General features: G+C 42.6%; 1 protein-coding gene across 29 annotated transcripts in view; it reads left to right on the forward strand.

Annotated features, from left to right (window-relative positions):
• ANK2 (ankyrin 2) overlaps nt 1-15,777 on the forward strand; it is a 340,186-nt gene extending 324,409 nt beyond the window's left edge. For 28 of the 29 annotated variants that reach the window (XM_030479945.1, XM_030479959.1, XM_030479960.1 and 25 more), the window contains 9 exons: nt 170-244; nt 2,459-2,590; nt 3,105-3,251; nt 4,569-4,851; nt 7,260-7,545; nt 9,860-9,943; nt 10,175-10,339; nt 11,658-11,840; nt 13,526-15,777. In XM_030479945.1, the coding sequence (XP_030335805.1) occupies nt 170-244; nt 2,459-2,590; nt 3,105-3,251; nt 4,569-4,851; nt 7,260-7,545; nt 9,860-9,943; nt 10,175-10,339; nt 11,658-11,840; nt 13,526-13,540 (1,370 nt within the window). In that variant the 3' untranslated portion in view covers nt 13,541-15,777. The remainder of the gene's footprint in view (nt 1-169; nt 245-2,458; nt 2,591-3,104; nt 3,252-4,568; nt 4,852-7,259; nt 7,546-9,859; nt 9,944-10,174; nt 10,340-11,657; nt 11,841-13,525) is intronic. The other variant, XM_030479950.1, reaches the window with a different exon arrangement.
• The last annotated feature ends 6,548 nt before the right edge of the window (nt 15,778-22,325 follow it).

The raw sequence follows: 22,325 nt of genomic DNA on the forward strand, positions 1-22,325 counted from the left end.
TTTTTGTAAACCTGGGGATTTACAGTCCCCACTTGCGTTACCAGTTTTAACAGCCTCTCCCCATTTAGCGGTTAGAAAAAAACCAGCACTTTCCCTTCTTGGGCTCTATCACCTATGGAAATGGTTTTTAACTTGTAAAAGGCAACTTGTGGTTCTCTTCGACCTTTAGATCAACGGGATGATCGGGAAAGGACAGAGGAAAGACTGGCCCATATTGCTGATCATCTTGGATTCAGCTGGACAGGTAACATGCATGTCGTCCAGAAAGAAAGGAGTGAAGTGTTCCTCACTGTTTTCATGTTTCTTTCAGATGATTTCCTGATTATCTAAAGATATTTGGTAGAGATATTTCAGTAGCTTACTGTCTTCTGGGTACTAAAATTCCTATAGCCTTTTAGGTAAGAATTTAGATGGGGAGACAAGGCCTCTGCTCTTGCTGCATCTCCACGGGGAAGGGCGAGAGAGCTCGCATACGTTCCTCTCCTCTTTCTTGTGAAATGCAACATTTCTGGCTAGAAAATAAATGAATACAAGAGTAAACATCATCTGTGTTCTGGGACTCCTGAGCTGGAAGGCCACTATAGGGATAAATGACATGAGCTTCTTTTCTTCAGCACTGTCCTGAGGAAAAAGGGATAAAAAGGGTCTTATTTGCAGCAATCGCTTTAACATTGTGGATCAAATAGATCTGAACCAGTTAACAGGACTGGGTACGAGTGAAAGTAGCACAGAATGAAATGCAGGTGTCTGAAAATTGTCTCAAAATTGTTTACAAAGAAAAGGAGTCAGACACAAATCTCAGCACCATGTCAAACAGTGCAATCCAACAAAAAAGTGCTGCAAAAACCATTACATTGGGTCGACACTATTTTGTATCTATCCCTAGAGTGGTACCATGCTCCTGAAAAGAAGTGAGGCTCTAGGAGTTAAAGATGAGTTGTGTGCCAGAGCACACATTAGCTTTCTCTTTAATAACGAAGATTGTGCTCTATACTGTTTTTATAAGCATATATAAGTATATATAAGTATACTCACAATATCACCAATACTTCTGCATATGTCACTCACCTCTTGCTGCCATGTCCTCTGTTTCAATCCATAGAGAAGACTGGGAGCATCTGTCACTCATCCCAGTATGGAATATCTTGAATTCAGCAGGACTTGGACCTGTGCAATGTAGCAGAATAGGAATATGCTGAAAATGTTACAGAAATTAATAGTTCTGAAAAGAAAACTAGAAATAAGGGACAAAGTAGACAATAATGTTTTATAGTATTTTACAGAGGGCAGGGTAATACACTGCATAAATACTCCCATCTTAGATTATGGTAAAGATGGATTATAGTAAAGATGACTGCATCTAATGTTACTTTGGGGGATAAAGTGGCATCTGTTTTTTGTCCGAATGTATGTGACTCCCAAGGATTTGAATCTCAAGTGTAGTTGCTGTATCTTTGTTGAAATTTATGGTTACACCAGTTTACTAGTCAGCCTGGAGATAAGGTTATCCATGCTTCGCAGTTAGGGCTCCCTCTTCCCTGTTAAAATATGGTGCCCTCCAAAATCAAGTCTGTGCCCCTACAGTGATAATGACAGTGGAATAGAATAGGAATCCTTCTTTGTGAAAGCAGCAAAATGCAGAGACTGGGAATAACAGTAGGATTCTCACAAATTCTCCATGGTTTTGACTCATAGAATCATAGCATAGTTAGGGTTGGAAAGGACCTTAAGATCATCTAGTTCCAACCACCCTGCCATGGGCAGGGACACCCGATGACCTGTTTCAGTAGGCGGTGGCAGAAAGCTGCTCCTGGTTCCGGATACATTTAAGATGTTAGACTATTAAACCATTTCTCTTTTCTGGACTGCAGTCTGAGGCTATGCTACGTCAGAAAGACATTGGTTATCCTCAGTTTCATATTTTCAATTTCCTTTTTTCACCTGTTATAGACATTTCTTTAAATGAAACGAGTCCAGGGGAGTAGTAGTACTATGCTTGAGTCTAGCCCTACTACAAAATGCCATTATGTAAAGTGGAACCTTTGCCTAGATTTCGAGACAGCTTCTGAAATATTCAACATTGCAGAGGATAGAATCTGTTGAGCGGGGTGCTCTGTAGCTAGAAATATTTTTATCTGCTTGTGTGCTATTTCTGCAACGGTGCTATTTGATGGCTCGTTGCTGCTAAATGTGGTCAATGACAGTGTGCACCTCTCAGAACTAGGAACGATAGGCAAAAAAAAAAAAGCTCACATAGACTTCTAGGTGCAAGCATTTCTGTCTTTGTCATGGACTTACTGTTGAACCGTGCCTCTAAATACAACACAAGGTACACAGAAGCAAAGACAATCTGGTTTTGGAGAAGTTTGTAATCTCCTTTGCTGCTGATGGCCGTAAAATAGATTGACGTCTGGGAAAAAGAAAAAGGCATCTTTACAGAGATGGATTTCTTTTTCAGAGCTAGCGAGAGAACTGGATTTCACTGAAGAGCAAATTCACCAGATCCGAATTGAAAATCCAAATTCACTTCAAGACCAGAGCCACGCGCTCCTCAAATACTGGCTTGAAAGGGATGGGAAGCATGCGACAGGTTTGTTTCCTCTTACAGTCCATATAACTGTCTTCTATTTGCTAGTTGAGGTGACAGATCCTCATTACAGTCACAAAAAGAGAATTTGGGTAAAATGTAGGCTATAGAAAGAATGACCATAGGTTGTACTTAAGATTTGTTTTTTAAGCTTGTCTGCGTAATGACATTGATCTATTTCTCTGAGAATCCTATCTTCTTTATTTGAGGGCAAGGCAGAACATCTTATAACAAAGAAAGAGTGGAAAACCACAGAGGCCTCTTTTTCCTTAACTGGAAAATGTTTGGGGAAACTAAACAAATTGGTTACGGGAAGAGACAAAATGGGTCATAATTTTTATAGGCAGCCCTTTGGTTCATTTTAGATTTTACGTAGCAATGTTTCTAAATGCATCTGTATTTTATATGTGATTTTATGTTGCTCGGTATCCCATATATGTCCTCCCTGTGGAAAACAGAAGGGAGAGAACTTGTGAAATTCTTAACTCAGCTACATGGTGTTGTTCTAATGCCACAGATATAAATCTTACCCAATGTCTTACAAAAATCAACCGCATGGATATCGTTCACCTCATGGAAACCAGTGGCATCGACTCCATGCAGGTCCATGGCACCCGCACATATGCGGAAATGGAGCAAACGATAGGATTGGACCACAGTGAAGGTAAAGGTCTCCCTGTCCAGGCTGCCTGGATCATCTCACCTGAGCATTAGCTTCTGTTCTGAAATGTTTGACTAGGAGAATCCATTAGCTCTTATGACTGAATGCTAGGATCCCATTTGGCTAGCACAGATAATAGGGATGAACAGAACCATGATGTTGCACTAGTTGCTATTTCACAGGGTATAAGATCTCCCCATCAGACGATTCTTTCAAAGCATATAAAGGAATTTTGTCAGAAACTACAGCAAATCCCAATGCCCGGTTTGTTGAGTTTTTTTCTTATACGAGTACTTTAATGAAAGTTATGAAGCTTGCATTAGGATTGGACTGTACTTTGAAGAAGGAATACTTTGGAGAAATCTTTGAATTCAAGTATGCAGGATACTGTAATTTTGCTATGATGCTGTTGGATTTCTTCAGTTTCTAAGTCCAGTAGATTTGAGCAATGGTTGTAAACTAAAGAAACACCTCCAGATTGCATGAAATACAATTCTCTTTTCTGGAAGTGATACTTTTAGATCCTTAATATTGAAGGAATAGCTCAGTAAAGTATTCAGACAGCTGCGAACATCCCATCTTGAAAAGAATGCAGGTTGTTTGCTATAATTAGCATTTTAATATCACAACCAATTAGTTTTAGAATGTATACCTCTGTTTCCAGCCCAAATTCAGTACAAGCAGTTATCTTTTCCCCCAAGCTCTTCTTCAGAGTTCAGTAGGTTCCTTGTGAACGTGCCTAATAAGGAAAAACAAAAGCCCAAGCTTGTGACCCATGGAACAGAAATGCAGATGTTATTGTACATTTTTTTCAGAACGAGAGCCCTCGCTTTGAGATTAGGGGTTGGGGTGGGTGTTTATGTGCTTTGAAGCATGTAAATGAGCGAGTTCTTGCACCTAGTCTTATATGAATATCTTTGTACCTGAGTAGTTGTTTTTTATTATAAGCAGATCAATAAGGGGGTGGAGGTTGGGGGGGCGGGATATGTGTCACTAAAGCCTATCCTACTGTGCTGGGAAAAACCTGTTACGAATCTTCTTGCATACTTTGAGGGTTTCAAGATTACTGACTCTAGGTAAATTTCTGGGTGATTTGCCTTTTGCCTGTTACTGAAAAGATTCATTATTTGGCAATAGCAGTGGTAATCCAGTGTTCCTTCAGCTACTTAGAGAGGTTCTATACTCTCCCAGTCCAGATGTTTTAAAATTTCAGGCAGCGTGTTCCATCCAGGGATTTAAAATGCGCATGGAGAACATGAAGGACTTCTTGCTTTCTAGTAAGACTTGTAATGACGTTTTTCATTTCTCTTTTTCTTAAAGGGTTTTCTGCACTGCAAGAAGAAGTATACAGTTCAAGACATAAGCGAGAAGAGCAACATAGAATATCTAAAGACAGTGAGCCAACCGAACACCCTCCTCTTGTCTCTGAGGAAGATGCATCTGTCAGTTTTTCTCCTTTTCAAGACAGCACTCCCAGGAGTGAGGCAGAAGTATCAATGGCCGAGCTCCTGAGACAAGCACATAAGGAACAAGCAGAAGCTGAATTCTCAGGGAAAACCCAAGATGTGCCAGAAAAAACATCTGCTTCACCACAGGAATACTTGTAAGTGTCAAAAGACCAGAAGGAAACTACAATGGAACAGGTTCTTTCTTCTCTGTGTAATAAGGGGATTTTACAGTTTTCTTTGAAACAGATGAACACACTAGAATTCTCCTCCAATTGTTAGTTCTCCACCCATTTGTTAGTTCCCACTGCAGGTTAAGGAGGAAACCTTAAGGATTAGGAAGGTCAGTCTGTCATTGTGCAAGCAAAACCATAATCCAGTCTGGTACACGTGAAAGAAGAGAGATGTAATGTAGAGGTGTTTCGAGGTATTTGCCAGCCGTATAGATTTCTCACACATTAGATGGCAAGTCGTGGTAAACTGAATGGAATTAACACTAGGGAGAGGGGCCTTCTTGAAGGAAGGCCTTTTCCTTCAAGGATGGCTTTTTCACTCAAGGCAAAAAATTTCCAACTTAATTGTTACTTACAAAACTCAGAACCACATATTAGGAACTAGATTTTTAGAAGTAAATTGCAAATGGCCAAATGAACAGACATGGGGTTTTATACAGAGAAGGCAAAAGCACTTCAGGGATCAACTCACAATGAAGTGTAGATTTAGAAGACCTGCACAGCAAAGTCTTGAATTCTGATCTGAGGCTGTCAGCGGGGTCAGTTTCATTTGGAAAGGAACTTGAAAAGGATCATGTTTCTTTCTCCCCACTGTCCCTAGTCACGTGCTGATGCTGATGACTCCATGCAGGGTTCTTTCAGGTACTAGTAGGCTAGCATATTACCAACGATCCCCTTCCAAAAAAATGAGGTTCCTGTGAGTGATTAGCTTTGATGTAGAGAAACAGGTCGAAGCGTTCCAAGCGCAGCTGAGTCCAGCAAGTGGTCTTTTGGGGGATTCTTTTGCTTGTGATATGCTTTACACCCAGGAGCAAGCGTGGGAGGTAGAAAGCAGAGTCTAAGGTAGAGGACTTACATTGCACTGATAGGGAAAAATACCAATATTTCCTAATGATTTTCCATGAAGAAATTAATGTTTCTGAGGAATAGAGAATACATTTGAGACACTATTGCACACACTAAATGAGAGTAGTGATGTCAGGAATATAGCTCCCTTTCATGTCTAGCATGAACTAGGAGAAAAATTGGGCTGGAAATTAAAATAACTCGTAAGGAATTATACTACTATTATTCCTACCAAGAGGAATTAGATAATAATACGTATAGTCTGGTGGATGGGCAAAAAAAAAAAGCTGGAGCAATACTGTTTAATGTATACTACAATGAAGTTGTTTCATACTTTAGAATATAGTTGTTTCAAGGGCAGTAGTTGGTGGAGCACAACAAATTGTCAAAACCCAACTCGTATCAGGAAAAAAGCCATTTATGTGCAAGTTATTCTTTAAGTGTTATTATTACCGTTGTCTACTTGTGGGATTGGTTATGGAGAAAGGAATCTGGACTCCTACTATTAAAATGTAACGATTTCCTCAGTTAATTTTTAGGATGAGCAGGGGGTGGGAAAAGCAAGCATGCAGACGCTGGCTTGAAAGCCTCTCGAAAGTTTCAGAAGGGAAAGATTTAATTTTTGCAGGCTGGCCATTTTTCAGGCTGTAATCCCACCATTTTGTAAATAGTTGTCCTTTTAGTCTTTTTAACGATATACATGAAAAGAGAAAAGTCCCCCTCGGAAGAAGATCCTAGGTGGTGAAGCAGGTAATATTGTCATGACTGGTGCAAATTAGATGTGACTTTTCAAGCTAGTGTCAGAGTTACGAGGTTACTCGACGAATCTCAGTTAGATGAGAGGTAGCTTAATATTGGAAGCGGCTATTAATTACCCATATGCAACAGGAAAATATTGCATGTACATCTGCTTTAATAGATGTCTTACCTTTCTATATGGTCTGTAGTGACACGTTTCATAATATCTTTAAATAACTTGTGGCATCATTTAAATCGTAGCAATGTCCAACAGTGAAAATAACATGGCAAACAAAGTAAGATTCTCTACCAAATTTCTGTTGGGTAAGGCTCCGAAACTCTATGTAAAGGTCAGTCTCCCCTCACCTGCAGCTGTATAGCTTGAAATTAATGGAGTAGTCACTTCATATCCATCTGTAGCCATCCAGTCTCCTTCCCCCTGGAAATAATAGGTAATACATAGGTTTGGGAGGGCAGGAGCAACAGCAAAGCTCACATAAATACTTTATGGAGACCAAGTTTATGGGTGCAGCATTTGGACATCCATTTGGAGATTTTTTCGGGTGGGAAGAGAAAAAGGACTCCTAGCCTGATTGCTCTGGAGTTACTGTCAAGGAGTGCTGGTTATTTCTAGGCTTAGCTAGACAACAGACACATAACAATATGGAATTGGCACATAATGGTCCATAATTTATGGCAATTGGTAAGCACTGCACGGTAGTAACTTCCCTCTAACCTGTAATTTGCAGCATCACAACTCCAGGAACAGAGCGGTCCACGGCACCGGTAACTGGAAAAGCAGCAGGAGAGAAATCCACCAGCTTCGGCACGTCGAAGGAAGAGAGAGAGAAACCATCCCTGCAGTCCCCACTGTCTGCTCAGAGAGGTGACTCTCCCATCATCCGAGAGCCCGAGGACCCCCAGCTCCGCCAGGATGACCTCTCTCCAAGGAGAACTAGTCTAGTGATAGTAGAGTCAACTGATGAACAGACAGAGCAGTTTGGAAAAGGCTATGAAGAGGAATCCTTAGAGAAGGTAAACCATGACTTCGCTTTCACTGAATTGACACACATGAACAAGCTTTATGTCTTGCTCATTCCTTAAGATGAGACTATTTTGAATTGTCCTACTTAATCCCCAGCTGCAACTGAGTCTTTTCTCCTTGCCTCTGTGGTTCTAAGGGTTAGCTGTAGTCAGTTGTATAAAGGATTTCAAAGCTGAAGCAAGCCATATATCCTAAATCCAGACAGGCTGAAATTCCAGTTCTGCTACCTTTATTGTCCTTTGGTCTGTGACAGTTATGTCCGTGCACGTAAGAAAGAATTAGTGTAACTCACAGGTGCAGAAACAAACTGCATACAAATGGATGGTGAAAACCAGCTGTAGCGAGTTACAAAGGAATAAGGTTAAAAGCTTATGAAGAAAGGCATGACTAGCCCAGAGCAGCATGAAGAATGACATGAAAAATACTGTAAAGTTAGCGAGGTGGAAAAGGGGCGGCAGGAGGTACATTGCAGAATCCTAAGGACATACCAGAAGAAAAGAACTTGAGAATGGTGTTTAGGTAGTGTGCGGGCAGCAAGGAGAAATGGAGACGGGGTATGAAAGAGAAGAACAAAAACTATGGGAGGTAGGTCATCGGGTGCGTAAGCAAAGGAACCTTATGGCAATGGTGGGAGAGAGGAAAATGTCAGAGGCAAGGAAAGAAAGCAACTCTGTGGCTTTTAGTGGGGAATGTAAATGACTTGTCAGAAAAAGGTCTAACAATAAACAGCTCGCTTTGCCTGTTGGAAGCGGAAGAAAAGGAGAAGGCATAATTGGGCAGGAAATGAGTTTATCGGTGAAGTTGGAGCAGAGGCAGCACAGTTCTACTTTAGCTGAAATTGTTTCCTGTTGTGACATGCACCTAGAAACCAGCTCTTCTTTCTCTGCCGTTTTTATTGCTAAATGTACCACTCTAGAATGAAGAGTTTCAGAGCTCTGCCTTAGGGATCTCATAAAAAGGTTCAATATAAGATGCGTGCGATAACTCAGACGTTGAAAGATTAGCTATGATGAGACTCAGTAGGATGGCTGCCGTAGGAAAAACTGCCCTCAAAAATAATGGATTTCTCTTTCTCTTCAATTCTTTTATCAAAGTAAACCAACAACCACTGAAAAGAAACACCTCCCTCCCGCACCTTATTTATTTTCCCCTGGATGCTTTTGTATATACGTATGTCGACAGTTCCCAGACAGTTCTTTCCAGGTTCTCTTTGCCTTCTGGCCTCTTCCTTTAAATAGTTAAATCCTCCTATGCAGGAGAGAGAACAATGCTCGTTACTAATTTTTCTTGATCTTTCCAGTGCTGAGGCTACTCATTTGTTGTCCTGTAGTTCATACTGGTTAGTCCTGCTGTCTATCTGCTGCACTCTGTACCTGCCGGTAGGGAGAATTAAAAGGCTTTCATATAATTTTCTGTGTAAGTAATACAGAAACTGTACCTGATACATATGAATTCCAGAGCTGGTGTTAGTAGTATCTTCCAGTCCCCTACAGTGCAGTGATGTCACACTGCAACTTTCAGGCTTGTCCCTGCCAACCTTAAGAGCACTAAGAGAGTCCCATAGAATTAGTATCACAAAGATTAATCCTTTTCTTTTCACTGTGCTAATGAAGAGCTAATGTATAGTTGAGTGGCCAAAGCCTCCCGCCCCAAAGTAAAGACAGTTGTAGATAAACATGAGTCAGTACTCCTAGAACCACATACAACAGAGCGCCGCTTCCGTGCTTCCACTAGGAAATAGCCGAGGAGTTAGGGAGGCTGGAGACCAGCTCGGACGAGGATGAGATGGTCACTACCAGGGTCATTCGTCGCCGGGTGATTATTCAGGTACCGAGTGTTGAAAGACTGCACGAGCCAACGGTGACCGGGCCCCGGTGACACCCTTAGGTCTGCTGCTGGGACAACCGCTTGGCTGATACTGCATCTGACACTGGAACACTCCCGACTAATGCATGGGCTTCGGATAAGCCATTCTGATACCTTTTCTCGAAGGGAGGATTACAGTAATACTGCTAACCCAATACTGAATTATGTTAGATTCCTCTGCCTTTGAGGCAGACAGAGGCTTCTCAGCCCCACACACGACACTGTCGGCTAACATATATTTGCCCGGGCACTGTGGCATTGCTTTTCTTTGCATGCCTTTCTAAGTATTTATTTATTTGCAGAACAAATGTTTTTCTAACATTTCTCAGTAGCTTTTGGTTTTCCATTCTTGAACCGATTAACCGATTTTGACAGTGCTTATTTAAACTTACCCACACAAAGGCCTCGCTTCATAAAGCTTTGTTCTTTGTCATACAGGCTGATAGTATGCCTGAAATGCCACCAGAAACAGTCACAGAAGAGCAATACACAGATGAACATGGCCACACGGTGGTAAAGAAGGTATTGTCAGTTGCACCCCTTGCTACCTTCTTATTGTCCAAGATCCACAGTCATGGCAAAATTGTAAGAGCGGAGCATGGAAGGAACCAGAATTTCTCTTTGTGAGAGATTGCAATGTGTTAAGAATTGGTTTGAGTCGCAAGATCATTTAGCATTACAGTTAATAACGAGAATAAGAGGGAGAATGGTTTTCTGAAGTCTTTTGGGACAAAGCTCTATTTCCTTCTTCAGGTCACGAGAAAGATCATCCGGCGGTACGTCTCTCCAGATGGCACAGAAAAAGAGGAAGTTGTAATGCAAGGAGTGCCACAGAAACCCGTCACCATTGAAGAAGGAGATGGCTATTCCAAAGTCGTAAAACGGGTTGTGCTGAAGAGCGACAGCGAACGGTCAGAGGTCAGATCTCCTGCTTTCCTCATGATGGTACAAAGCAGCATAAATGCCCCCTGCTCGCATTAAAACAAACACCGAGTTTTGAATGGTACTTGAAAAAACATTCTTGCAGATGGAAAGGCCTCCAAAGGCAGACAGGGAAAGGTGGGGGCAGGAAGGTGGAAAGACGGAAAAAGGACATGGATTCTGCCATTTATTAGAAGTACAGAATTAGTAAAGAAAACAGCTTCATACTAAGATGACATACGGATAGAATGTGATTCTGTGTTTGTTAGCATACTTTTACTTTGAGGAAAAGAGTAGCAAACATTGAAAGGAAATGATCGATGTTCTCTAGGCGTCCACAACTAAGCCTTTCTAAACTAGACAGTTACATTAGGTTTCACTTTCTGGTGTGTTCTCTGCTTTGAAGAGGCAAAATAAACCCTAAAAAATCCCCCCAAACAAACATTACTTTCATGCAAACTGTTTGTAGAGCCAGGTCATTAAAAAGACATGATGACTCGTAAAGGTTAGTGCCTTTCAGTTTGTCTTTCCCTGCCTTAGTTCACTATGTAGCCCTACCAATGTCTGGATGGGCAGAAGTAAGGTTGGAGGGCCAGAAGCTAGGCACCAGGCTTGCTTTTGGCAGGTCTGCGGTTGAAAACGACAGGTAACAAGCAAATTTCATTAAAAATGCTAAGAACAGAATTGTGGTTCTCTTGCCAGAATTCATCCTTGGAGTTAATTCTCTAGGAGGAAGGTAACAAGAAAACAAAGTAATTTGGTTTTAGTTAGCTGACTATACCAGAAAGGTACGGTCTTTTTCATACAGAACCTGTATACAGTAAGTCTGTATTTTGTCCAATAAAATCGTGTTTGTCACTTTCCCTACTATTCTGGTCTGGTTGCTCCTGTAAGAGTTCCTTGGCTTTAACAAGTGTGACTCGTCTCTCGGAAGAGTATCTTAATGTTAAGTATGGACCAATACTGCTAATTGGTACTACCTGCGCGAATGCAGGGAGGAGTCGCAGCAAGAACTCTGCTTACTACTTGGTGTAACTCTGGTGGCCTCAGCAGGTGAGCTGGTACAGCAGTCTGCAGTGTGGTGCAGGATGGCCGTATCCCAGAGCCATTCCTGCTGCCTCGTAATGTCTCATTCTGGAGCTGTAAAGCAGGTAATGAAAGGTAGCTCGCTGTTTTGATGCATGCATGTGGAAGTGAGACGCTTCTATTGTTCTCTATGGCCACAATCAAGAATGAATGACAGAGTAGCCAAAAGCATTGTTAGCATCCTCTATGTCATTCATCTCCAGTATACTTCTGCTTTCTAACCTTACAGGTGACCGTGTCTGAACCTGCTGTTTTGCCTAGTGCCTCTGAGTTCCAGTCTGAGCCAGCAGAAGGCCGGAAGGTCAGCAAAGTCATCAAGACCACTATAGTGCAAGGTGAGAGAACGGAGAAACACCTGGGGGATGCCAGCCTAGCTAGTGATCTTCCGTCGGCCAAAGAGGACTTTGAAGAGGTAAAAATGCCTTTTAAATGTAAAGTATTAAATCCAGAGTCACAACGTACCTGGGCACAAATTCTGCTGTGTCAAAAGTAGAGTTTAAGTAGAAAATAGAATATAAACTCAGTTATGCTCTGTTGTTATACTCAGCTGTATTATGAAAGGATTAGTATGTAAAGCATGTGTGTGGGGAGGGAAGAAGCAAACATTACAGAATTAGCTGTGAAACATTCTAAGAATCTTAAAAACCCCGGGAGGCTTTCAATGAAGTTGTTGGAAATCATGGGCACAGTTACTGTTAAAGCACATGTGGAGTGAAGTTTGAAAATTGACACAGTCAAGTCTGCGCTCTGGGCGAGTTGATGCATTTGTCTTCGACAGGAAGAAACAGTTAACAAGTAGCACCTTTCCCAGTTTTCCTCTTTTTCTGATCAGTGTAGACGTTTCAGTAAGAGAAAAGGGGTATGGAATGAAGGTAGCATTTTCTACAAAGAACTGATAGTGCTTTGCTCTATATCCATTTTATTGTCCCTTTGAATAATATGCGGAAGATAGCGCAGGTGAACTCACCTCCAGCTGAAAGGAAAACAGAAATTCTTCCTTTTTTTCCATTTGGCTGGTTTCTATGTACTGTATTTCTAGGAACAGAAGACACTCTGTGGAAAACTCGTGTGGCTCCATGCCCTGCCTCTCACATTTTGGTAGACTCGAGGCTCGGAAGTGTCACCCCTCATTTTCACATATACCCGCCTCTGTACTGCTAGTGCTGTGAGCTAGCAGCTTGAGGTGTCGGAAGGAACAGCTGTACATCAGAGAGTATTTTCTGTGGTAGGAAAAAGGTGACTGTAGTAGCTGTCACCAATAGAGAGAAAGGATGAATTCTGTGAGCATGCCACAGCAAGGCATAGAGTAGGGCTACTTCGCAGCAGAAAGTACTGAGATGCCTTGATACAAATGCTAGTAAAATGAAACTTAGCCTAGACAAGAAGCTCTGCACTGATCAGTACAATTAAGGAGTAAATGTACTGAGTAAATGTACTGAAAGGATGCAAATGGCAGGCATGTGCTTCTAATGTTTATTTATTCATCCATCATTTTCTCAGCATTCAACTGCACTAATATAAAGCACTACTACAGATGAGTGCTATGTATTAAAAGATACATTAGGAAGAGCAATATAGTTTCTGTCTTAGGCTTTTGGGTTGTGTTTTAATGTGAGACTTATGTTTTCGTTCGAGGCTTTGAGCTATGCAGGTAACCAAATGAAAGTCCAGCTCCCCACTTTAGTAGAGAAAGAAATCCTGAAAGAGGACGGATCAGTGATTAAAAGGTTTGGCTTGGCATGGTGTGGCATGTCAATGAAGTCTTACTAGAGCAGGATTAACAAACACGTAACTAATGACTGGACTGATGGGTGTGTCTGAAGTGAATCACTTACACCAGCAGACCATGGCAAGGCAGAACAGCAGCCAGCAGCCGGCTGCTGCACCAGCGGGCCCCCCCTCAGCCTTCTCCTCCTTGTCCTGTGACCCCTGCCCGGCTACTCGGTTTGACTTAGCCTACTCTGCACTTCATCCTCTGTCTGTCTTTCCTTCCCCACTCAGTTTTCTGTTACGTAGTGGGGAGGACGTGGTGGTGTGCACTCCTTCCTCCCTTCCTTTCCTTCCTCTCACGCTTGTCTCCTTTATTCCATGCTCAAGGACAACACTCACTAAGTCCAGCATGCACAAGAGGACTGTGATGAAGGATCAGTATGGCCAACATGTGCACATAGAAGAGCTGGAAGACACACCAGAAGCACTACCGCAGGATGACCTCCAACAGCACCTCCAGCAGCTTCTCAGGCACCTCTGCAGAGAGGACTGCAAACAGGACAACTGAGAAGCTGCCACAACCCAGCCCTCCAGCCCCTTTCACAGCATTCATCGTCATTATGTGCACACATCACAACCTACATCACTACCAGAAGACACAGTTACGTCTACTTGTTTCTCGATACAGAGACTTTTTTTTTTCCTTACCCCATTTTTCATTTCAGCATTTTGTTCAGTTTTTTGGTACACTGTAAGCTGAGTTGTGACCAAAGAGCATTCTTCATCCAAGATCGTTTTCCACCGAACCATCCTCGTTGTGCTGCACTGGGAGTTTGTCCGCATTGCCGCTTCCTGCTGCTTCTGTGTTGCCTTCCTGAAAGGACGTTTGTGAAGCTTCATGCACAGGCCTCTTGAACAAACTATGTACATGCATCATCACCACAGCAGCTAACATGTAAACTCCCTGTATATAGTGACAGCACTTGGACTTACAGACTGCAGAAAGCACACTGCCGACCACTGCGAGTAGCATCACAGGTTACAAGCTCTGTTGATGCTGCCCATGAGTGATTCACAACACAAACGTTAACATGATCGATGGCAAACACAGATTTGCTGAGGAGGAAGCGCTGCAGATCTACTGCATCCGCAAGACTTCCACTTTAGGGACCTAGTCTAGCTCAAAACCTGGAAGTTCAGCTGTTCCCCCAAAGCAACAGCTCACTATGGCCATTCATACTTCCAAGAGCTTTGGACAGCCACTTAGACATTACCAGAAAGAGGAAAAAAAGGAAAAAACCCAAACCGAAACACTCACTTAGGTAACCAACTCGCTAGCAGCTATCTCTATGGCACACTTGTGTACGGGATTAACCTCTTTTAGATCTGGACATGTGGCAGGGTGTATTTAATAATCCCTACTGCTGTAGTTTCCCGTTCTCAGCACCGCTTTGCCAACCACACCATCTCATTGGTAGTACTTCCTGCTGGCCGCTGCACTGTAGATACACCTACAGGAGACAGACCTACGTACCGCACCAGGAGAGTAATTCAGTTTCCATGTTTTATTGAGATTGCCTCTTATCCAATACATGCATGTGGCATCAGAAGGGCAAGCCCAAACCCTCCCATAATCCCGTCAGCTTGTCAGCCCTCTTAGCACTGAGCGAGCAGTTTTTACCTTCCAACCCGGTGTTTTTTAAAAAGGAAGTGCTCACAGTCGTTCATAAGCCAGTTTCTGTTCCTATATTGTTTTCTATCTCTACATAGTATATATATATTTCTAAACTAACCCACTGACAACCATGACAGCATGCCCACACTTTTATTTTCCTACAAAGGAAAGTAGAATTCCAACATTGTGGGTGTTCTGCACCATCATATGCAACAGAGGGAGCTCTGGAGTGTTGTAGCACACATAGTACACATACATATACCCAAATTGAGTGTTTTTAAACAGCTGTTTGAGTTTTTATTAGTATACACAAGACCACAGTATAAGATACCCTCTCCTCTGAGAGTAAGGCTTTTTCCAAGCCTATCTGGCCTTCTACCGTTACACGGTTCTTTGGTTCTTTAATGACTCACTCAGTGCTCAGATCAAGGGCACTTCCTTGTTACAGTCACAATGCTGGGAGCCCCAAATCTCTCAGGAGTTCTGGCTTCCTGCAGGCCAAACTGCCCAAGGTGCCACATAGCAGGAATAGCTAAATTAATAAAATATAATGTTTCAGCAGCCAAACCAACCGAGACCCCTGATGAAACATTCCCCACCGCATCACGGCTTCCTTTCTGACCGAGATAGCACAGGATGGTCTTCAAGGAGGGGGCTCTAAAGAAATGCATTTCTGTTGTGTTCTTTGCGGTGCAGATGATGTTCTGTGTAACAACATAATGGTTATTCACCTCTTATTTTAATTTTTTGCTGTGTTATCAGAGAACTTGAATACTGTGAGAAGAAGTGAATTTTAAGTTGACAAATCAGCATCTTGTTCCCATGGTGATAACACTAATTGAATATATCTATGAGGGCATGTATTAGTTAAAAGTTAAAAGAAAAATACAACACTAACAATACATAGCTGCAATGTGTCCAATGGCTGATTTAACTAAATAAACATGTACAAGTGTTCAATGTAGAATGCCTCGCTCTCCTTTACTGCCAGCACAGCAGAAACAGCAGCACCCATTTGGATGCCTTACCCGAATTATCACTGTTACAGTTCTCCTGTATATTTGTTTCTGCTATTCAGCACCAATTGCTGTGTCCATCTTTGCAACAGTCAGACACCCTTTGAAAAACTAGTAACAGCAATTAAAAAGCGCGTATCTTGCCTTGTTATCTAGTTACTTTATTGTGCCTGAAATGCTGGAGTTTTTCCTCAAACATGGCCCAGACTGTTCATTACAGTCACTTAGTTTCTCAAATCTTAAATCTGCCACATCTAACATCCTTTTAATGCATAGAAAATGTCCAGAAGAGTCTAATTTTTTTGCCAGTTGAAGCTTATCCGGTCTGCACCACTTCCATCACTGCAGCCCTGTGGCTAACATAACAGCTCACACTGCCCCAGCCTTCCACCTCTGCTACTTTCTCTCACATGCTCACTCCACTTACATGTTTTATGGGGTCACATTAGTTTGAGGTTTCTTGAGCAAACCCAAGTTCTTAAACCCAGGGACAAACCTTGTGCTTTTCAGGGCCTGTTAAGTGGCAACAACAACTCAGGTACTACCTCACTGTTCCTTTCCACCTTGAGCAAAGGCTTTATTTCTGTACAGAAGTATACAGCGACCACAATCTACTTACAAAACTGAGGAGGTTTATGAAGCTCTTTCTATTAACTAGCTTTTTTCTTTTAACCTGAATATAAAGCTCTATAAGCTAGCCTTGTTAGCAGAGCCTCCAGTATCTTCTTAGTCTCAGGCTTGATCAATAGTTTATGTTGAACGAAAATGGAATTAGAGGGGATAGAACACAAAAAGCATAAGGGATACCTTCCCACTGAGTCACGAGGTTTAGACTAGACCCCCCCTTGCTTTCTAAACTCCTGACAGAATCTCGGTTTGGCTGGATCTTGTCTTCGTCTCAGATCGATGGTTTGTGTCCAACGGCATTGGAAAAGCAACTGGAAGTATAGGGATTGAAGGTGAAAAGGGTGAGGGAGACATGGCTGTTGAGCCACAAGATTCAGATTGGACCCCCTTGCTTTCTAAACAGAGCATAGGCGCAGCTGGATCTAGTCTTAGGCTTGATGTATGGTTCATGTCCAACATCAGTAGATCTGAGCAATTAGTAACAATAAAAATGCGAAAACCCCAACACTGGCAATGCATCAGCTCCTTCACCCTGTCCCAACAGGCCGCAGCCACTACGAGAGCGACGTCTGGCCATGGCCACAAGACAACAGAACTCTCCTCCAGCCATTTTAACACAATGTCATTTCCCAAGGGGTGAGTAATACCTGCCTCACCTCTCCAGGCTTCGTGACACGGCTTTGTCTGTTCTTCCTAGCAGAGAGGGCTTTACATTGCTACCTCCACTTTATCTTGCTGCCTCTAGTGCTCCATGCAAAAATGGAGACCATCAACATAAAACGTATAAAGGTGGCTGAACCTTCCTGAGGCCAGACAGAATTAACCTCCAGTCAGCTTTCCCTGAACAGTAGCTGGCACTGTACAGCACTTTGATTCAATAGCCACTAGAGTGCAGCAAAACTCTTTTAATGAAAAGACAAACCCACACCACAAGACTCCCATTTTTTGAGATCAAATGCTCTGGTACCAGCAAGAAACTCCCCACCCCTTATTCCACATTACAGTTATGTACATGTGTATTCTATTTCCATCACAGTCTTCTCCCCTGAGATTGCAACAGTAAAAGTCAAGCCGAAAAAGGTTTCACTAAGGGTATCAGAATACTTGGGGACAGTTAAATTTCATAAAAATCATAAGAATGGTTTGGGCTGGGACCTTAAAGCTCATCCAGTTCCAACCCCCTGCCACGGGCAGGGACACCTTCCACTAGACTATATTGCTCCAAGCCCCTGTGTCCAACCTGGCCTTGAACGCTGCCAGGGATGGGGCAGCCACAGCTTCTCTGGGCACCCTGTGCCAGCGCCTCAGCACCCTCACAGGGAAGAACTTCTGCCTAAGGTCTAAATGAAATCTCCCCTTTTTCAGTTTAAAGCCATCACCCCTTGTCCTGTCTCTACAGGCCCTTGTCAAAAGCCCCTCTCCAGCTTTCTTGTCAGCCCCCTTTAGTTACTGGAAGGCTACTGCAGATGAATAAACAATGCAACAGTTTCAATGTGACAGTTTCAATTTCTTAAGACACAGGTTTTCTCTGAAAATGGCACGTTTGGTGCTGGGCAAGGGCTAGAAGGTGCAGCTCTTGCTCAGCTGAAGTGGCTGTCTAATGCCATGGCATGGGTATTAGATATTACCCTGATGAGGAATGAGCAGCAGCTGGCCCCTTAGCCAGCCTGATCTGCAGGCAATCACCAAACCCAGGCTGTTGCTCATTGCAGGGGGTTAAACTACGTCACCTTTAAAAGACCTTTTCAACCCAAACCATTCCATGTTTTGTTGATAACTTAGCAAGAGGTGCAGTTACACTTGCTCTTTGAAATGGTAAATAATTAAAAAAGACCCCACCGAATGAAGATAAATATGAAGATACTGCAGCTAATGAAGCCTGAAAACGTAGCAGAGTTTGTGCTAGGGACAGGCTTATAGATTAGACAGTGCCACACTCTTTGCTTCCTAAATAGCACTATATTCCTTATGAGTCATTCCTAACCGGTCCTACACTCCATCTTTGTCTTTGGCTTACAAGATCTTTGGGTCATTCACTCCCACCTTTAGCAAGTGAACCCATGTTAGACAGGAGGCCTGTGCTACCACAGCTCCACACACACAGCTGCAAGCACTGTGCCACAGCTATTTGCCAGCAAAACTATTAGTAATCCTTAACTGGCCACCCCACCATTTCACACAGGCTCTATTCCAATTTTGGGCAAATCACTAAGCCTTTGACTTGGTCCTGCCACAAGGTCATGCCAATAGAACGGCATCTCGAAAACTACTGGGCATGAGAAATTGCTGGATGAAGCAGGTAAGGGAGTAAGGGGCTGACAAAAGTCATGGACAGTGCTGTGAGGGATGCCCGTCTTTCATAGGGGCTTAAGAGGGAATTTGGACCTTGCATGTAAGCACAGGGGAGTACTGGGGAGATGCTTCTGAGATAACCATATCCATAATGCCCTCTAAGGGAATAATAATGATAACAATACCGATTATTATACCATATTAACATTACTATTGTTGCTATTGTTATTGTTATCATTATTATTATTCCCTCTTGATATCAAAAATACCAAGTGTGAGTATGGATCTAGTAAAAGTGGGACCATCCCAGAAAAAGTAACTGGGGGCAGGTTGTTTATTCAAGCGGACTTGAGTCAGTGAGGTACAAGAATGGCAGAAAGGAGGGTCAAGAAATGGGAAAACGGATGATACAACCATATGAATGGGGCCTATGCTTGATCACAGCAGGACAAGGAAACAAAACCCATGCTCCTGATCCTATTGAAAGAGTTGAACCTGCTTCTGTGGCCAGGAGGGCAAGAGGGGGGGTGAGGAGAAGGCAGGCAGGAGGCCTTCCCTGCCTCAAATGGGAACACCCAGGCAGATGGATCGCACTGTCGTGTTACTGCCCATTCTGAGCCAGATAGCCAGTTCCCACCGATTCCCATCACTCCTACTGACGCACCTCACTGCTCTGCATGTGGGTTTGTCAAATTCAGCAGTATTCACTTTATTTTCCACAAGAACACCGGCATTGACCACGGCTGCATATGCTACAAAGTGTGGAAAAACCAGTCCTTGGTGGTTTTTCTGGTTGTGGCTTTGTTTTTTTTTGTTTCTTTGGTTTTGTTTTTTTCAAGTAATTAAAACCAACCGCGTTGCAATAACAACTGTCTGGGGGCTAAATTCCTAATCGTCTTTTCAGGCACAGCAGGGTCTTACATTCTGCTTAGGAGAAGGTGGTGTTAGTTTAGTGTGTCTGTAGATGATACTGCTCCTCTGTGCAAATCAGGGCGCTGTGTATTAGCCATGCACAGTGATGCTGCATCCTTATGTATGCCAGTATCAATAGTGTCTGAAACCCACATGGAAAATCAGAAATGCTTTTAGAACACTCTCAAGTATCTGAGAAGACTTTTCTGCAGCTTCCTGCAGCTCAGCTTTGTCTTCTCAGGTACCTGACAGTGTCCTAAACCCGGTTCCAAATATCAGGAATGTTTTGAGTGCCTCCTTAGCTGCAGACCAACGGCTGGATTTAACAGTGCTTTTAATGATAGCCATTCGCAGGCAGGTGTGATTTTCCTTGCTCCCATCTTACCAAAAGCCAGTCTAGAAATATGAGTCTAAATAAATAAGCCATTAGTGCCAGCTGGCTATTTCCAACTGAGTTATCTTTCTTCTATGTTATATTACTTTGTTGCCTGGAGGTCTTTACTTCTGCTCTTCTCTGTCCCACTTATTTTAATATCCAGGTGTCACAACTGAATGGCAGACAGCAGCAGGTTTTATGCATTTACTCCAAACATGATGAGAAAACACTGACTGAAAAAATCTCAGAGCCGTTTCTCTGAGGTCTTTGCAGCAGAGAGTCCAAAATGCACATTTTGGAGGGGTGGCAGTTAGGGGCTTGCCTGGCAATTCAGACACCAGAAAAGCTGTTGCAGGTTCTGGACGTTAAGTCACTTGAATATTGGACAGTGTCCAGGTTCTCTGGCTAGTCTCCCGGACAGACAGTATTTCAGTGTTGAAGAGAAGGCCCATTGTGGGGACAACACCACTTACAAATCAATGTTACAGAGACAGGAAAATGACTGATCCTGTGGGGTGCAAAAATACTTAGGTAGGAGGAGATACAGGCAAAACGGCATATGGGAATTCAGATCCAACTTGATAGTGGCAGGACCTCTAAATCCCTTACAAATGTTAAGTTCTTAGCCCAAGTCTGCATCATTTTGCTATCAGACTTCAACTAATATTCAGCAGAAATCTTTTTTCCTCACAGATCACTAAGCAGAGCAGGAGGACTGCACCCAAGTCCGTCTCTTACTGTACCGAGCCTTTACAACACTCATTCTCAGCGCTTCTCTAACCTCACTTTTCCATGAGTTCCAGCATGTTTTATCTATTTGATACGATTTCTGATACTGCTTCAACTTTTACATCTAATCTTAAGAGACTTTTTCACCTGTAGGTTGCCATTTGCTGGTACGTGATGTATTCACATGCACACCTTGAGCCATTAGCCTAGCAACACAAAAGAAATCCTTTTTTGCAAAAGGAACTGGAATCACCAATGTGGTATATTCAGATGCTAATGATCAAAATTACCTTTGGCAGTTTTGCGTGGGCTCCAAAATGAACCTGCTCCCTCTTTTTTCAGAGGTAAGCCACTTCTGGCTCCAGTTATCAGTTGTTTGTTTAGCTGCCTGGAGGAAAGCCACTGAAATGAAACGCTGGAATGTAGCTGTCTGTAGAGATGTATGATCCTTTAGTCTTCCACAGGTTCTTGAATTTGGAATAGAAACAAACAATGACAAAAAGAAATCTTTTACCAGTCAGCTGGTAATTTTAGGATATGTAAGCATGAAAAATGGTCAGACTTTCAAACCAACTTAGAGAACGACTCCTGTGCTTTCACTGGAAAGGCTTCTAGGTTAATTTTATGTTTCTGCAATCTGTCTTCTTTTTCTAAATGAAAGCTGTTTCATTTTTGGTTGCTTGTCTGAGGTTTTTGTTTTGTTTTGTTTTTTTAATCATTATTATTATTTACCATGCCTCCAAATTGGTTGTGTTACTCTGGAGCTTTCCTCTGCTTATCAGTATTTATGATACCTCAAAGGGTTAAGCACAGTTCAAAGAAGGTGTGCGTTGTAGAAGAGGATGAGAAAACCCACACTGTGGCTGTGTTGCCTCTGTATTGTCACCTGTCACACTTTATTATTTGACTGCAAAGGAAAAAGGAGGGGACAATTACAGACTAAAGACGAAATGGAAGATGTGAATGCACTATTCTTCTCCCTCACACTTCCACTTCATGTCTTCCTAACCATTATTTTATTCCTTGAAACCAAACTCTTATGAGAAGCTGCAGCTCAGCTATAAAAAAAATCCTATCTAGAAACTTCTCCAATGTTATCCTGAGTTATGACTCAAAAGCATCTCATTTCTTGTTCAACTGTCCTAAGCTGCCTCCCAAGGGGAGACAGACTGGCTGGCAGCAGTGAAGCAAAACGAATGCTTCCCATAGATATAAGCATGTATTTATGTAGGTTGCGCTCAGGTTCGTCATCATCATCATCACAGTTGTCACTGCTGACAACAAAGAGCAGGCACTCTGATAAATTGTCAGAGAATTGACTAATGCCTTCTCCGACGTTATTTCCATGTGGTGGGACAGCTGATCCCGCCACACTATTGCCACAGAATATAACATAAAGTATGTGCTGTTGTAGGAAAATCAGCAGTTCTGGTCAAACCTATAGCTCAGATGACTTGACCACAGCTGTACAAGATGTGTGCTGAGCCCCTTCTGCTTGGACAAGTGAAGCTGTGAATTATCTCAAAGTGACTTTTACACCCTGATAAGCTCTGGCTTGTA

This window comes from Strigops habroptila, chromosome 3 (assembly GCF_004027225.2).
Source record: "Strigops habroptila isolate Jane chromosome 3, bStrHab1.2.pri, whole genome shotgun sequence".
Classification (NCBI taxonomy): domain Eukaryota; kingdom Metazoa; phylum Chordata; class Aves; order Psittaciformes; family Psittacidae; genus Strigops; species Strigops habroptila.